General features: G+C 43.5%; 1 protein-coding gene across 2 annotated transcripts in view; it reads left to right on the top strand.

The window, feature by feature from the left end:
- Positions 1 to 15,934, top strand: part of RMND1 (required for meiotic nuclear division 1 homolog) — a 47,434-nt gene that overhangs the window by 342 nt on the left and 31,158 nt on the right. The window contains exon 2 of one of the 2 annotated variants that reach the window (XM_058735658.1): positions 5,447 to 5,964. The exons of the other annotated variant lie outside the window; for it this stretch is intronic. Within the exon in view, the coding sequence (XP_058591641.1) occupies positions 5,461 to 5,964 (504 nt within the window). The 5' untranslated portion in view covers positions 5,447 to 5,460. The remainder of the gene's footprint in view (positions 1 to 5,446; positions 5,965 to 15,934) is intronic. 2 annotated transcript variants of the gene reach the window in all.

Genomic DNA, 15,934 nt, shown 5'->3' with positions numbered 1-15,934 from the left:
GTACATACCGGTTACCGCAAAGATTTTTTTAAAATTGAGCTTAAGGAATTGGAAGGCATGCTCCCAAAGGTTAGAGCCACTTATCCGTTGAATCGCAGCCTGGATGATACGGTTTTCTTATTTGGTATTATTGTTCTTAAAAAGTATAAAATATGCCAATTAACTGAGTAGCTGCCTTGTATTTCATTCGGAAAATGTGAGTTGAATACCTACCGTATATTGGGCACTATGGTCACAGAAGACCATGAACGGAAGACCAGTCTTATCCTCAAAAAGCTTACATTCTAGAGAAGAGAAAGAGAAATCTATTCTTTTCTATGGTTTCTTCTTCAGCTTTGTCATTTTTTTTTTTTCTCTTTAAATCATCTCTGCACCCAATGTGGGGCTGGAAATCACAGCCCCGAGATCAAGCAGTGGTTCGCTCCTCGGACTGAGCCAGCCAGGCGCCCCTAGCTTCGTCGCTATTTAGTATCTATCTTACTGACTTGTCCCGTTTATGGCCTGTCACGTCCGATGTAGTGTAAGATTCAAGACATAGGGATTTTCGTCTTTTATTTTCATGTGTATTACCAGCAAGTCGGGGATGTCAGGCACGTGATAGGAACTCAGTTCATCTTTGTTGTATGAATTGACAAATTAGAAATACGAGGTACGCTAGTGATGTTAAATGCAATGGAAAAATAAAAAGTGGAGGAAAATAGAGAGTGGGTGTTGGTTGTGCATCTTAAATGAAGTGTTTGGGGAAGATTTCACTGGGTAGGACTCGGTTGGAGCAAAGATCTGAAGGAGGTGAGGGAATGAGCCTTACAGAGTCCTAGGAAAAGAGCGTAACGAACTGTAAGTACAAAAAGCACAAAGATCCAAAGGACAGAGTGACTGGAGCAAACTGAGCGAGACATAGAGCTACAAGAGATGTTACGGTGATGAGATGAGAGGCCAGCATCAAATTTTGTGCAGGAAGAAAGATGTGATCCAACTTGCGTCTTCAAAGGATCACTTTGGTTGCTTCTGTAGGAGGCAAAGAACAGAAGCAGGGAGACCCATTAGGTAATCATGGGAAAGACAGCCACTTGGACCAGGGTGGTAGCAGTGTGGGTTGAGACCTGGTGCAAATAAAGCCAGTGGGATTTGCTGACAGATTGGGTATGGGGAATGAAGAGGCAAGATGGGTTATAGGTATTTGCCTTTAACAAAGAAAGATAAGGGTGTGGTTGCTGTTTTGTGAATGGGGAAGACTGTGGCAAGAATAGAATCTGAGGGAAGATTTTGGAAGTTCAGTTTTGAGCATGTTACATTTTTCACGTAGGGATAGATACCTGCTATTCATCGATGTGTAGATAACATCTAAGGAGCTGAGAATAGAGAAGAAAAATGGCCCAAATACTGAGCAGTGGTGCTTTCAATTGTTGATGGGATAGGAAAATACAGAGGAAAAAGAAGGTACCACCAGTGAGGTAGGAGGAAAGTGGCCAGTGTGGTATTCTAGAAGCCACTTGAGGAAGGTGCTTCCAAGAGGGCGGAGTGATCAACTAATCTGGTCTTGCTTATAAGTCGGGTACAATGAAGACTGAGAAGTGACCATTGGACTTAAAAATAGGGAAGTCATTTGTGGCCTTAACAAGTGGGTTTTGGTAAAGTGGCAGGGATGAAAGCCTGGTTGGAAGGGGCTCAAGAAACTCAGAGAACAGGAGTTAGAGACAGTAAATAAAGCTTTTAAAGGAATGGAACTCAAAGAAAGAGTGAATAGTATATGGAAGGGAAGAGTTGTTTTTATAAGATGAGAGAAATTAAATCACAGTTATCTACTAATAGGAATGTGCTAGAAAGATGGAAAAATAAATAGCACGAAATAGGAAAGAGTTTAACCTTTCCTGCTGCAGGCAGGAAGGGGTGAGACTTGGTGTGCCTGTGGAGGACCTGGTTCCAGATGGGACCAGCAGAAGGGAAGCCAGAATCCATGGGCACGGAATCAGTAGGCGGGCAGGCAGATCATGGTGAGAGCGTGTGGAAATTCTCTTCTGATTGTTTCTGTTTTGTCAATGAAAGAGGAAGCGAGGAGGCATTGGAGGTGTGAGGAGAGGGCACAGAGTAGACTCTGGTGGGGAAAGAGGTTAAGGTTGTTGAGCAGCAGGAAAAGGTGCTCCTAAAGGAAGTGGTCATGATTCCAGAGTGAGACCAGCTGGCATGGTTGGTTGGTTGGTTGGTTGGTTGGTTGGTTGCCTTTAGCCATGTTCAGATGCAGTACAGGCACAAATAAGGGGAAGTATATTTGATTCTGGTTGATGTTATGTCATGTGAGCCTGTGGATGAGAGAGGGATTCAAAGGATTTGAGGTATATGGGAGAGAGATAGTAGACCACGGAATATAGGCTGAGCATGGCAGAAGTGAAGAGAGTGGGGAGAGAGCGACAATGAAAGGGTGTCTGGATCATTGGACCGTTCAGTCCTATTGGGGATGAAGAATTGGGATTAAGAGGAGGAGTGAGCTTGAAAGACCAGACATGGGCGCCTGGGTGGCTCAGTTGTTAAGGATCTGACTTCGTCTCGGGTCATGATCTCTGTTCATGAGTTGGGTCCCATGTTGAGTGAGCTCGAGCCTTGCTTCAGGTGAGCTTGAGCCCCGCTTCGGGTGAGCCCTGCCTCTCGCTTTCTTTCTTTCTCTTTCTCTCTCTCTCTCTCTCTGCCCTCGCTCACTTAGCCCTTCCCCTTAAAAAAAAAAAAAAAAAGACCAGACATGATGTTTGGAGCAGAATGCTTGAAATTGAGAATATGCGGTTACAATTACTGATAATGACATGCCCAGAGCAGGACTCTCCAATAGAAATACAGTGCAAGCCACATAACGGCATTTGAAGGTTTCTAGAGGTTTTGAAGGTAAAAATAAACAAGTGGCATCAATTTTAATTTACTTTATGTAACCCAATATATCCAAAAATACTATTTCAACAACTTATCAGTGTAAAAATTAGGGAGATGTTTTACTTTTTTGTATTAAGTATAAAATACAAAGTACAAAAAGCATTCAGTGTTATTGAAGCACATTTCGGGTGCTCAGTAACCGTATGCGCTCCGTGGCTACTATGCCACCAGGAGCATATGACCGTGGGAGGGAGCGATGCAGGAAGGGTGGAACGCAAGATCGGTCGGGGAACTCGGGCTGGGGAATTGGAAGAGCCGCGTCCACCACGGATCGGCACAAAACGTAACGCAGAGCTTTTTAGAGTCATTAACACTCTAACATACTTTCAACCTTTAGATTTAGTTTGTACAATTAAAATTTAACTTTACTGAGATGCGCCCCAGTTTTTCACAAAGCCTAAATTGTGTGTGTGTGTGTGTGTGTGTGTGTGAGAGAGAGAGAGAGAGAGAGAGAGAGAGAGAGAGACACCTTAAATGCTACATCTGTCTTCCTCGGCAAAGATTAAGAGAAAACACACTTCTTGTTTGTCGGGTAGCGTTTGCATTCTTTGTCCTAGTGCTTTGTGTAGCCTCTGTAGGAAGGCAGTCTTTAGTTTCAAGGTAAGAATTTCCTCGAAGAGAATGGAAGGCTCTGTGTATACAAATTTCCGACATGTATTGTAATTAGGTTCTTCAGCACCCACTGGTTGAGCCGGCAGGGAATAGTACTAATTAAAGGTCAAGTGTAGTAGCTCGTTGGACTAGAACTAAACACCCAGTTCCAGCTTTTGAGGTGTTTTGAGAACAGCAGCTTCTGCCCCCCTCGCTTCGCCGTGACTCACCCTTGTCCTCTTCCTCCTGGAGGTAGGTAGTAAATCGTAGTGGTTACCGTGTCGTCTTTGGAATTGGAAAAGCCTGGGTTGTAATTAGGTCTCAGCAAGGGAGTCCGCCTCTCGGCCTCAGCTTCTTCGTCTGTAAAATGCCTCCTGGGGTAACAGTGAGGTAAAGCGGAGGGCCTAGTGTGTAGAAAGTACCCAGTAAGGCCCTGGTCTCTCTCTGTTCCCGGTCTACCTTGTTACCGAACGTAGGTTTCTTAAACATACATCTGACCGTGTGAGTGTCACGTTGAAAAGCTGTGGCTTCCCCCTACCTGTAGACACTTTTGCATCACTGACTGGCCACTGGCTCCTTTTCAGTCCTAATCTGCAACTTGCTCCTGCCTCCCCTCAAGTTGCACCTTGGTGGTCAAACAGTACTCTGTACCTAGAGTGTTTGATTTGATGATCCCTCTGCCCTTTTGAGACCCAGTTCAAATGTCACCTCTGTCAATATGTCCTACCCACCCTCGCCTGAGATGCTCCCTTCTCTTGGCCCCATAGCAACTGGCACATAGCTCTGTTCTGAACTTAATCACATTATTCTGTTTCCCCAGCTAGACTGTGAATTCTGAGATCAGTGATTCATTATTCTATCTCTAGCACCTAACATGCTATTTTTATAAAGAATTATTAGTATTGATTGCCTATCAATAGGCTTGCCTTTACAGAACAAATATTTTATGCTGTAAATAAGGGGGGGGGGGGGGGCGCCTGGGTGGCTCAGTCGGTTGAGCGTCCAGCTTCGGCTCAGGTCATGATCTCACAGTTTGTGGGTTTGAGCCTCGCATCGGGCTCTGTGCTGATAGCTTAGAGCCTGGAGCCTGCTTCAAATTCTGTGTCTCCCTCTCTCTCTGCTCCTCCCCCGCTCATGCTGTCTCTCTCTCTCTCCTTCAAAAATAAATAAAAACACTAAAAAAAAAATTTTTTTTTAAATAAGGGGAGGGGATTATTTACATATGCAGTCTCTTTCTTTTGGAGCATGAACACGTGTCTCTCACATCCCTTACCCCCACTACCAGGCCGATCTCAACCTGAAGAGCCCTTTGCCATTCAAGAAGCAGCTGGAATCTTTCCGAGAACCTTTCCTGACTCTTCATGTAGAATTCGGGGAGCTCCTAGTGTGTTTCCTCCGCAGCTTGTACTGTATGTAGCTCTTTCATAGAACCTAGGGCCTGTTCCACTGAGTTATAATGGGCAGCTGAAAATGCCTGTCTCCTCCAGACCATTAGCACCTGATGGCGGGAACTCTGTCCTTTCATGGCCCTAACTCATTGTTGATCTCATTGAATAAATTTTGAGTAAAGGAATTTAGAAGTATAGATTGTTTTTAATGGTAATGCTAATGAAGCATTTAATGGTAAATGCTAATGAAGTAAACGAAAAGATCCCATCACTCTATTTTTCTTTTTTAGGTCCTTGTCATGTCACTAGCTTTCTAGTGTTGTAATCTTCCAGAAAGAAGGCCAGAGGTTGATTAAAGGAAAGGTGGCGGGGAGCACTTGCATTGACTTTTTTTAACCTCATTCTTTTTCTAGTCTTAGGCTAAGGTGTATTTGTTTTGCAAATGGTTTTACAGAAATATGCTTATTGCCTAGGAAGATACTGTATATATTTGAAAACATTAAAACAAAAACAAAAAAGCCTTGAACCTCTAATTCTTTTTCTTTTAGCTTGGGATGTGGTAATGTCAGCCAGACTTTTCAGAGCCCTGGCCGGATCTCACTGTATTTTATCAAAAGTGTATCAGTGCCAAAGACTTGCTCATCGAACGTTAAAACCGCTTAAGGAATTTGAGACTACAATATGCAGCACCGTGACGAGAAGCCAGAACTTGGATTTATTCTTTCCTGAGACAGCAGCGGGTGATTTGAGTAAGTCCCAGGTCCTGGAAACAAGTCAGAAAATACCAAATACAAACATACTGTCTCCATTAAATGCTGCACATTGCCAGGGTGAAAAAGTGCACCTTCCGACCAGGAAATCGTTTAGTACTCACAGGAAAGTGACTCACAAACCAAATCTATTAGGTTCTAAGTGGTTTATAAAAATATTAGAGCGGCAGTACTCATCTATATCAACGGAAACAGTTGTTCCTAAACAAGACTTTCCGCAAATCAAGAGACCACTGAAAGCGTCGAGGACCAGGCAGCCATCCAGGACCAACCTTCCAGTTCTCTCTGTGAATGAGGTAAATGTGTGATGGTGCCTTGTGCGTACAATCCTTACTTGCACTGTAATCGAGTGCCCGCTGCGCCACAGCCTTGCTGTGAACGTAAGAGATCTGGCAGCAAGGGCTTTGAAGTCTGATAGTAAAACCTGTGACATCCAAAGGGAATCAGCATCTTCATTTTAGGAATCGATAATACATAGAGGGGCACCTGGGTGGCTCAGTTGGTTAAGCATCTGACTCTTGATTTTAGCTCAGGTCTTGATCTTGAGGTCATGAGTTCAAGCTCCACGTTGGCCTCCACGCTGGGTGTGAAGGCTACTTAAATGATAATAATAATACATATAAAGGCAAAAATAGGCAATTAAATATAAAAATATAATTTATGAAAAGATTAGTTATTGGCCTAAGGAAACTTTGAGAAAAAAGACTACTATTAAGTCCAGTGTTGGAATGGTATTATAAAAAACACCCATTAAACAAAATCAAACTGTAGAAATTCTTCATCAAATTTAAAAACAAAAACAAAAAACGGGTGCCTGAGTAGCTCAGTCAGTTGAGCGCCCAGCTTCAGCTTAGGACATGATCTCACAGTTCATGAGTTCAAGCCCCACATCAGGCTCGTGCTGTCAGTGCGGGGCAGGCTTCAGATCCTCTGTCCTCTCTGCCCCTCCTCCATTATGTATGTGCGTGGGCGCGCGCGCTCTCTCTCTCTCAAACATAAACATTTAAAAATAATTTTTTAACATTTTCAGTAGCTATGCAGACAGGTAAGCATTCATTAGCCTGTGGTAACTGTATGGGATGGGGTAGTGAAATGACAGAAAATGGGTATAGTCAGAAAACAGCAAGAGGTTTTTGCTTTTCTGGCCTTTAAGGGTTGAAGAGGGTGTTTTTATTTACTGTTAGAGGTTTATGAGAATTTTTCAGATACAACTGCATTTCCCTTCTACATGATAAATACTATTTAAGGTTAAGATCAAGCCCTTTGCTAACTTTTATACCTTGTATAGTACTCAGAACTGTGTCTTATATGTAACAAATACTTATTAAATTAGAAAGGAGAGAAGAGAGGCAAAGGGATCTTTCATGTCTATGGTCATCAACGTTAAAAATGAGAATTGAGAATATTTAAAACAATCAGGCCTTCTGAATCTTTCAGAAAACAGGTTAGAATGTCAGTCTTAAAATCTTGATTCTGAGTAGACTCTGAGCATGTTTAATTTGTGTGTGGGGGGGGGGGTTGTTGTCATTTTTACTGCATAGTTCACTTCCTTCAAAAAGGTTGATAGACCTTCACTACTGATCCTCAAGTTATGACATTAGGATTGATTCATGATTTTTGCTTTGGATTCTAGCTTTGTTTATTTCTACTTTACTTTTAGCTGTTTTAATTTATTTTGAGAGAGAGCGTGCAAGCGAGCAGAGGAGGGGCAGAGAGAGAGAATCCCAAGCAGGCCGACGTGGAGCCTGACACGGGGCTTGAACCTACAAACCATGAGATCATGACCTGAGCTGAAACCAAGCATTGGATACTTAACCAACTGAGCCACCCAGGGGCCCCACAGGTCCTGATTTTTTAATTGTATTGTTTAGCTTTGTGATCATTTGGGAAATGCAGTATTTAAGTGACAGATGACATGAAGTGTAAAAACCTGAATTCGTGGCAGATCCAAGAAAGAGGAAGATCTGGGGGTCTGGGTGGCTCAGTCGGTTAAGCGTCCGACTTCGGTTCAGGTGACAATCTCACAGTTTGTGAGTTTGAGCCCCGCGTCGGGCTCTGTGCCCACAGCTTGGAGCCTGGAGCCTGCTTCGGACTGTGTGTCTCCCTCTCTCTCTGCCCCTCCCCCATTCTCGCCCTGTCTGTCTCTCAAAAATAAATGAATGTTAAAAAAAAAAAATTAGAAAAAGAGAGGAAGATCTCCATTTTGTCTTTTGTAACACCTAGCAGCACAGAGAATAGTCTTTTTTTTTTTTTTTTTTCTTTTTAGAGTGTGAGCAGGGCAGAGGGGCAGAGGGAGAGAATCACAAGCAGGCTCCATGTTCAGTGCAGAGCCCGACACAGGGTTTGATCCCACAACCCTGGGATCGTGACCTGAGCCAAAATCAAAAGTTGGATGTTCAACCAATTGAGCCACACAGGTGCCCCAGTAATCAAGTTTCTTAATGAAGAGGATGATACGGTCAGAGGTGTCACTTTTTTTTTTTTTTTTTTTTTTTATTGGTTGTAAACTCTCAAAGAGACATTATTTCTTTGGGCTGACCTTCGACTTGGAGGCAATTTTCTTGAATTCGTTATTTATTTTTTTTTTTTTGAGGATATTTTTTCTGCTTCCAGGAAAGGATTTGAAGTAGATCTTCAAAATTTAATGTAGTTTTAAATGAGATAATGAAAGTATTACATTTGAAATGGAGCAAACAATTGACATGAACAGAGAAATAACTGTTACCTGGTGTGAATAATCTAGGTGAACATTTAGTTCTGAGAAGCCCAGTGGTTAAAGAAGGGAATCCTCCTGGGTTATACTTTTTTTGTTCTTTAACGGGGAAAAAAAAAAAAAACTTAAAAATGTTTTATGAGGAACTATGGTTTTCTATCACCAAATTTAAGGAGTCATATACGTGCTGGGTTCTTAGATACAAGATATTATGTAACATAATAGGCGTGACCTCAGATGCAGTTTTGCAAAAACAGAAGCAGCATGTGGTCTCTCTGAAGAGCACAGGGAAATAATAGAAAATCTTATGTTTCTAAAAGCATTTATTTTTTCTTTAGTAACCTCGACACCCAATGTGGGGCTCGGCCTCATGACCCTGAGATCAAGAGTGTGTGCTCTTCCCAGGAAGCCAGCCAGGCCCCCCCTTGGAACATCATTTCTGACGATCTTACTCTTCATGGGCGAACGCAGTCTTGAAGTGTGGCTAAGTCCTATATCCCCAGGGCCGAAGACTGGCTTTTATCTGCCCCACATGGAGGGCCACCCCATTTCCACGTGGGCATCCTGGGGCTGGGGAGTCCCTAGTGGTGGGATAGCCCTTTCTCCCCCTCTGGACACAGACAGGAAGGACTCTGCTTTGCACCAGAGAGCAGGTGTGCTTTGTCTCATTCCCCCCACGTGCTCCTGACTCGCCCTCTTTCCTGTGCCACACAGCAAGCTCCCAGAATTGACTGAGTGAGGTTAGTCACTACCCGCTGTACTAGAATCGACTCTTTACCTGGTGTCATTTGCAGAGATCGTAACGTACTAAGATATTCAGCCCGCTTGCCGTTGGCTCGTAGTTTATCTTGGCAGCAACAGTGTTCCTTGTTGGTGCGTCTCATCTCAGGAAGAGGATGCTAGAGGACGTCAGCCACTGCTCTGATCGGCATGGAGACGGGCATGTCCTTGTACTGCAGAGTTAACTAGTGGGTTGTTACTGATCGATGGGTTTTTTTGTTTTTTGGGGGGTTTTTTAGCGAGATATAAGAGAAAGCATCAGAATGCATTAATCGTGGTAGAAATGAATACTATTTCATGAAATTTTTGTGTCACGTATTGGTATGTGTGCCCACGTGCAGCTGTGTACTGTGTGTACAGAAGGCTTTTTCGCCGTGGGATGGAGTCAAGAAACTTAAAAGTGAAAGCATTGTCCTGCTGACGTAAAACGTATCTGTGTTGTATAACTTTTATCTACGGTCTATACATAACAGGAAAACATGCATTTTTCTTTTCGTATTTAGAGGCAGCATTACAGTAATGCATTACTCTTCTTCAGTACTAGAATGTGAATAAAAATAAGCTTTCTTTTTTAAGAAAAGTGTTCCGTCAGAGCGTGTGATGCACTGAAGCAAGGATCGTATATAGATTTCTAGCCCCATCTGCTGGAACATGTTTTCTGTGGCCAGCAAAACAAAACACATATTGAAACACTGTGGCTTTCTTGGCTTTCGGTTTTAGGTTTTTGGGGTTTTTTTTAACATTTTAAAATAGAAAGGCCTACATTTAAGTGTTAAATCGAGTAAGTGTTTGAGGTTGGTTTGGCACATCTACGTAAGAACAAGTTGTTGATCCCTGTCCTAAAGCCTGAAATTTGTGCTCTCACTATATATATGATTCATTATAAAAATCCAGAAAAAGACGTATGAAAACGGAAGCTTCTCACAATATAACAATATAATTAATACGGAAAAAACGGGACTACAACACACTCCGTGGGCCTCTTTCCCTTTACCAAATGGACTTCAGGGCGATCTTGAAACTTAAAGCAAAGGAAAAAAAAAAAAAAACTTACAGCAAAGGATATAAACCTAAAAAAAGATTGATCTAACAAATCAATCTGGAAAACTTTGTAAATCATTTATTAATGGAAGAAGCCATAACTTACAGAGAGAGTGAGTCCCAGAAGGCTTAAGGATACAGAAAGTAGTGTGGCAAGCCGTGTAAGTTTTTGTGATGCTGGCCAGAACTTTGAGCCAAACTAAACAGGAGACAGGGAAAGAAGGAAAGGTGACAATCTTCAGAAAGTCTGCAAAAATCCTTGGAATGGCTAAGTAAAAACAGATTGTGTTTAAAAATTTATTTATAATTTTTTGGAACTCAGAATGTATTTTCTCATGGAAGTAGTGACTGAATGCACTTGAGTGCACGATAGTATGTGTTTTTAGCACGGACGAGTCTGATCAGCAACGAATGATGGTGAGGCAGGCAGGGACCTAGCGGGTGGGAGGGGCTGCGTGGGCTGGAGAACTGGGACCACCTCCTCAGCTTTAGTGAATAATATATTCATTAGTTGAATTATTTCTATTCCTAATTATATTCATTCCTAATTATATTCTATTCCAATTATGTTCAATAGTTGATTATTGCCAGATCTTCCACTTGGTCAGATCTCGGTGGAAATCTGGCTTTTGTGTGAAACCTCAATTTGTTGTTGAGGATGAATTCAAATCTTAAAAGCACTATATGGTCAGGGTGCCTGGGAGACTCCGTTCAGTGTCTGACTTTGGGCTCATTTCATGACCTCATGGCTTGTGAGTTCGAGCCCTGCATCAGGCTCACTGCTGTCAGCACAGAGCCGTCTTCAGATCCTCTGTCCCCACCTCCATCCCCCACCCGTTCCCCCCCCCCCCCCGCCCCGCAACGCTTTCTCTCAAGAATGAATAAACATTGGGGAAAAAAAACACTATATGGGTCAACTTTAAAAAAAAATTTTTTTTAATGTTTATTCATTTTTGGGAGAGAGACAGAGTGTGAGTAGGGGAGGGTCAGAGAGAGAGGGAGACACAGAATCCGAAGCAGGCTCCAGGCTCCGAGCTGTCAGCACAGAGCCCAAAGGGGGGCCAGAACCCACAAGCCACGAGATCATGACCTGAGCTGAAGTCGGACGCTTAACCGACTGAGCCACCCAGGTGCCCCAAATATGGGTCAACTTTTGAGTTGGATAGTTCTCTGAGCTGCCAGTTTACAGTTCTGATTCTAGAACAGGTGGCTTCTGCCCTTTACAGTTACGGGAAGATCCTCTACTGGAATAGTTCTTGGACTGAGGCCCCCTTATCTCCTCATCTTTTGTCTTTTTTGTGCCTCCTCCTGCTCTTCTCGCTACAGCCCAGACAAAGTGTGTCAGCTGTAGTAGTCACACAAGTAATTCTGACATCCAACCTAATATCCTGTGATTTTGCTTAGTGAGTTTCAGTAAATTTGTTGGGTCTCCTGCCAAACACAGCCTGCCCACTGTGGCCTTACCTGGCTCCTGTTGGCAGGATTCCTTTCTTTCATGCAGCTTAATCTCATGTCCTCTCAGCTCCTTCTAACTCCATGAAGCCTTAAAAGAACAGATAGGGTTAGCATTTCTAAGCCTTACGCACATAACTGATTTCCTGTACTCCAGTAACTATCTATACTCTGGCTATGGATCCCTATGATCTGTGTATCAGCATGTGCTTACCTTCATAGTGACTCTGGGAACCCGCTGATCAGTTACCCATCTGTAAAAGGAGGGGTACGACATTTATCCTCACTTTCAACAATTTCTGCTTGTCTGACTTGCCTTTTTTTTTTTTTTCTAATTGAGATAAAATCATTTTGCTGATGAGTGGACATTTGGTTGATTTTAGGTTTTTCAGTTTGTGTGTTTCTTCGGGGAATCTGCTTATTCCTCTGCTGCTTTAAAAAAAAATTTTTTTAATGTTTATTCATTTTTGAGAAACAGACAGAGACAGAGCATGAGCCCGGGAGGGCAGAGAGAGGGGGAGACCCAGAATCTGAAGCAGGCTCCAGGCTCCGAGCTGTCAGCACAGAATCTGACAAGGGGCTCGAACTCACGCACCGTGAGATCATGACCTGAGCTGAAGCCAGACACTCAACTGAGTTAGCCACCCAGGTGCCCCTACTGCTTTTTAAATCACACATTAGAGTGGCACCTGGGTGGCTCAGTCAGTTAAGAGTCCGACTTCGGCTCAGGTCATGATCTCACGGTGCAGGGGTTCGAGCCCCACATCAGGCTCTGTGCTGACCGCTCAGAGCCAGGAGCCTGTTTCGGATTCTGTGTCTCCCTCTCTCTCTGCCCCTCCCCTGCTCACACTCTGTGTCTCTCCCTCTCAAAAATAAACATTAAAAAAAATTAAATCACACATTAGAATGGCATAACAGATTGAAGAAAAGGCAGGGCAGGCTTAAGCCATTTCTTGACTTTAGGGCCAGGAGTGAGGTAACAGAAGTGGGAGGAGGAAAGGAATCAATATACTGCTTTTCTGAAATTTTGTACTAGGAGCATAACAGAAAGGGAGAGAGTTTAATGGTGACATGAGTAACTCCTAAGAGTAAATTCTGATTCAGTGACTCCTAAGCCTCTCTTAACCAGCAGTGGGTCAGACACCATACGTATCAAATGGCCATAGAATCACTCGTTCTGATCAGAAATATAAAACTGTGAACATATGAAAATTCAGATGTAAATTACTTGATACACTTGTTCACCTCCCATAAATTTGGATGGTTTAAACATACCCGTACACACGGTAAGAACAACTATAATCTAACCGTGACTGACCATTTGTTTGTGCTAGCCATGGTTCTGAGCACTTGACATTCATCAGCTTGTCTAAACGTCACAGCAGTCCTCTAAGTAGACATTTTGTCATTCTGATTTTCTTTTAACTTTTTTTTTTTCTTTATGTTTGACAATGATTTTACTTTGGTAGAATTTGAGAATACATTTCGTTTTCATTGTATTGACTTTTATAGTTACTCTCCATTAGTGGTCAGGTGAAACTGATTTTAAATTTACTAAAGGAATATGAAATTTGACTTATGTCCTTTAAGATTGATACAATCTTAAGTAATAGTAGTTCAAGTGATACTTTGATGGCAAAAATCGTGAGGATGCATTGACTGAGGTTTACTGCCTTCCCATCAGGTCTGTGTTGGCGGGGGCCTGGGGAAGAGGAGCTAGTTGGAAGTTCCAGCCCTCACTTGGTTCTGCCGTGGGCACCAACTGGAGAAAATCAAATAATAAAATTTACAAACATTCCTTTCCTCTGGTATTTGCTAATCATTTCTTTATCCGATGAATTCCTCAGGGCTGTTGGGGAGTGTTGTAGACAGATTGATGGAGCTGGGAAGGAGAGTGAATTTGATGGGGAACCTAAGCTTCCTGCCCTATTCAGTTGCCTCTTACAAACCAGAGGTGGCTGGTGCAGGTAGTATAGTGGGGAGACACCCCGAGGGAGAAGTGGACACGTCTGTGCATTTCCCCGTCTCTTAGCCCCTGATCCTACCCCGAAGTCTGGGATTCGGGGGTCCTCCAACATTTCCAAGCTATTGCATCTTCGCAGTTAATATTTTTGTGGGGAACGAATGGGACCAAAGTTTTAGGACACACGGGATGTGGTTGCTAATTTCTCTTGGAGGGATTTGCCGTGAGGGTACAACGTGGCCGGAAGGGGGTTTCTGAAACTGATGTTTCTACCTGATTTTACCTTATAGGTGAACAATTCATGTCTAAATACGTGGTTGGTGGGGATAAATCCTAACAGGGCGAAATTTAGTCCCAAAGTCCTGGTAATACAAAACAGACTAACCCATTTCGGTCCCCAAGAACACCCGGCCTCTGTCCCCTACCGTACCCTTCTGGCGAGTTTGCCGGCATCCCAAACCATTCCCGCGTGAGGTCACTCTGCCAAGTCACGTGCTCGAGCCCACAGGAACGCCACATCGCCAGCCGCACCCCTCCACCCCCATCCTGTCCACGTGACCCGGCCTCTCTTTTAACTTTTTTTTTTTTTCAACGTTTTTTTGTTTTTTTTTGGGGGGGGGGGGGACAGAGACAGAGCATGAACGGGGGAGGGGCAGAGAGAGAGGGAGACACAGAATCGGAAGCAGGCTCCAGGCTCCGAGCCATCAACCCAGAGCCTGACGCGGGGCTCGAACTCACGGACCGCGAGATCGTGACCTGGCTGAAGTCGGACGCTTAACCGACTGCGCCACCCAGGCGCCCCTCTTTTAACTTTTTTTTTAATGTTTATTCATTTTTGATGAGAGACAGATGAGACAGAGCGTGTGTGGGGGAGGGGCAGAGAGGGAGACACAGAATCCGAAGCAGGCTCCAGGCCCTGAGCTGTCAGCACAGAGCCCGATGCGGGGCTTGAACTCATGGACTGTGAGATCATGACCTGAGCTGAAGTCGGGTGCTTAACCTACTGAGCCACTCAGGCACACCTGTCATTCTGATTTAAAAAAAAAAAAAAAAAGTTATTCAAATTCTGTGAACTCTTTAAGGCCTGTGTCAATAGCTTTTGAACTTTATTGACTTCATCCCCTAGTGAGGAATGTATTTTACCTAACACATACATACATATAAATGACAGAAAACTCGATAAAGTAACATTTACCCTTACTATGAATGATGCACTCTAATGTTTTCTATTTTATTGTATTTAATCTTTTTTTAATTATTTTTTTTAACATTTATTTATTTTTTAGACAGAGAGAGACAGAGCATGAACAGGGGAGGGGCAGAGAGAGAGGGAGACACAGAATCTGAGACGGGCTCCAGGCTCCGAGCTGTCAGCACAGAGCCTGACGCGGGGCTCGAACTCACGGACTGTGAGATCATGACCTGAGCCGAAGTCGGACGCTTAACCAACTGAGCCACGCAGGTGCCCCTTTAATTTTTTTTTTTTAAGCTGGTTTGGGCCAACCAGATCGGTAGCAGGATTCATGGATGGTTGTGGCTTACAGTTTGACAAAAGTGCTGTGCCGTACTGCTCCCTGTGTGTGCACTGGGCAGACATAGGCCACTCAGATACACAGAATTTTTTGTTTAATACTAACCAGAGTAAAAAGTGCTGTACTTCATTTATAGATTTAAAGTAATCTCTGGGGGAGCCTGGGTGGCTCAGTGGGCTGTCTGACTCTTGGTTTTAGCTCAGGCCATGATCTTACGGTTCCTAAGTTCAAGCCCTGCATGGGGCTCCAAGCTGACAACGCAGAGCCTGCTTGGGATTCTCTCTCTCACCTTCTTTCTCTGCCCCTCCCCTGCTTGTGCTCTCGCTTGCTCTCTCTCAAAATAAATAAAAACTTTAAAAAAAACAACAATAATCTCTGCTGTAAAGGTTAGCAGCAAATTATCAAATGACCTTAAAATAATAATGTTGGTGAAAAAGTCACAGCAACTCAGGTTTAGAGAGACTGTAAATACCACGGCCCCCAGGCCTATATGGTGCCTTAATCCTCTCTGTAACTTTGTTTTAGTCTGTGTTTGCAACACTACCACCAGGGAGGGGGCAGTTCTGTTTTCTGGAGAGCCCACTCCACCTTTTTGGTGGCTGGCGGAAGAAAGTCCTTTCACGGATTGGGCTGAACTCTATCTCCCTTTAGCTTCTTTTTCTTCACTCTCAGCATATGCCTTGTATGAACCTCTGAGACGTTTGACAAAAACTCTCGAGTGCTTGCTTTGCAAAATGGAGTCCCGGAAAGCAATAGCCATCACAGACACTTCAACCTCTTGGTAA

This window comes from Neofelis nebulosa, chromosome 6 (genome assembly GCF_028018385.1).
Source record: "Neofelis nebulosa isolate mNeoNeb1 chromosome 6, mNeoNeb1.pri, whole genome shotgun sequence".
In the NCBI taxonomy this organism is placed as follows: Eukaryota; Metazoa; Chordata; class Mammalia; order Carnivora; family Felidae; genus Neofelis; species Neofelis nebulosa.
The sequence above is the reverse complement of the archived record's forward strand: the minus strand, read 5'-3'. Positions and strand labels throughout refer to the sequence as shown.